The sequence below is a fragment of the Pteropus vampyrus genome, unplaced genomic scaffold (genome assembly GCF_000151845.1).
Source record: "Pteropus vampyrus isolate Shadow unplaced genomic scaffold, Pvam_2.0 Scaffold291, whole genome shotgun sequence".
NCBI classification, from domain to species: domain Eukaryota; kingdom Metazoa; phylum Chordata; class Mammalia; order Chiroptera; family Pteropodidae; genus Pteropus; species Pteropus vampyrus.
Window position 1 is genome coordinate 476,731 of NW_011889072.1, and position 1,280 is coordinate 478,010.

At 56.9% G+C, this 1,280-nt stretch overlaps 1 protein-coding gene across 1 annotated transcript in view; it reads left to right on the forward strand.

Moving 5' to 3' along the window:
- SNED1 (sushi, nidogen and EGF like domains 1) overlaps positions 1–1,280 on the forward strand; it is a gene marked incomplete at its 5' end in the record, with an annotated part of 56,460 nt that overhangs the window by 4,266 nt on the left and 50,914 nt on the right. Inside the window, 1 exon segment of the mRNA XM_023521082.1 lies at positions 1,005–1,145. Within this exon segment, the coding sequence (XP_023376850.1) occupies positions 1,005–1,145 (141 nt within the window).

Here is a 1,280-nt window from a genome sequence, read left to right on the forward strand (position 1 = left end):
CCACGTCCGAAGTGCCTGTCCCTCCGCGCCCCGGCCGAGTGGCTAGCTATGCCTTTTAAACCCTGCACGTCGTGGTTCCCAGTGTAGCCTGTGCCCGGCGTCATCGGCCCGCGGGACGCTCTCGTAGTTCTCTGTCGCGATGGATCTTTACTTTAGCCTTTGCCAATTTTTCCATAATCGCTTTGGCCTTTTCCTTATTGACTTGTAGAAGCTCTTCTTGAATTAAGGATAGTAACAGTTTTTATCTGCCTCGTGTGTTATAAATACATTTTTCGCTTTGCTGTTTGCCATTCGGTTTGAGTCGATGGCCCATTTTTATATTCAAACGCGTTTGCAGCCAGACGCATGAAGCTCTGTCTGTTTTCCGGTCAGCAAGCAGCCCCTCCCGGAGGCCCTCCACCCCTCCGTCTCCCAGGACCGTGACGCTCCATCCACATCCGGGCTCGATTCGGATTTATCGTCACGAGTGACGCAAAGCTCTAGATTTATCGTTTTTCAGAGTTTCCCACTTTGTCCTGAGACCCCTTGTTACACAACCCCACCCTTTGCCTGATCTGAAACGGACTCATATATGCACTACCCACCAATATTTTCACAGAATTCCATGAAAACCATAAAACTTAAGTATTAAAAGTTTTTTTTCTCAGTCCCTCTTTTTACCTTCCCCCTTGTTCTCTTCGCGTTTTTATCCTAGTCACATGAGACAGCTTTGAGTATCTGGCCAAGCGAGCACTAATGCTCTGTGCCCGTGGCCTCGGGGAACAGTGTCTGCTCCTGGCGCCCCTGGGCCCCCACAGACCCTCTCCCGCCAGGCAGCAGCTACTGGGGAGGGGCTGGCCGGTGCCAGGGCCTCTGGCACCGGGACACAGGACAGGATGGAGGACGAGGCCATCAACGTCCTGCCCTGTGGGGGGACAGGATGGTGACAGTGTGCGGGGATGGGGGCGGGGCAGGGCTCTGGGGGTGACGGGCTGCAGGACCCCGCTCAGGCCCCTCCTTGGCAGGTCAACACGTTCCAGATCGTGCTGGTCACTGATGGAGCGTCCTCCTTCACTATCTTCAACTACGAGTCCATCACTTGGACCACGGGCACGCACGCCAGCAGCGGGGGCAACGCCACGGGCCTGGGGGGCATCGCAGCCCAGGTAGGGGCCCCCGCTCCCCACTCCAGGGCTGTGACGAGCTGATGAGGCAGGCGGACCCCTCCACACAGCCAGTGCTGTGCAGAGGCCTCCCCCAGCGCAGAACCGCACAAACGTCCTAGGGCCAAAGGCACCTGT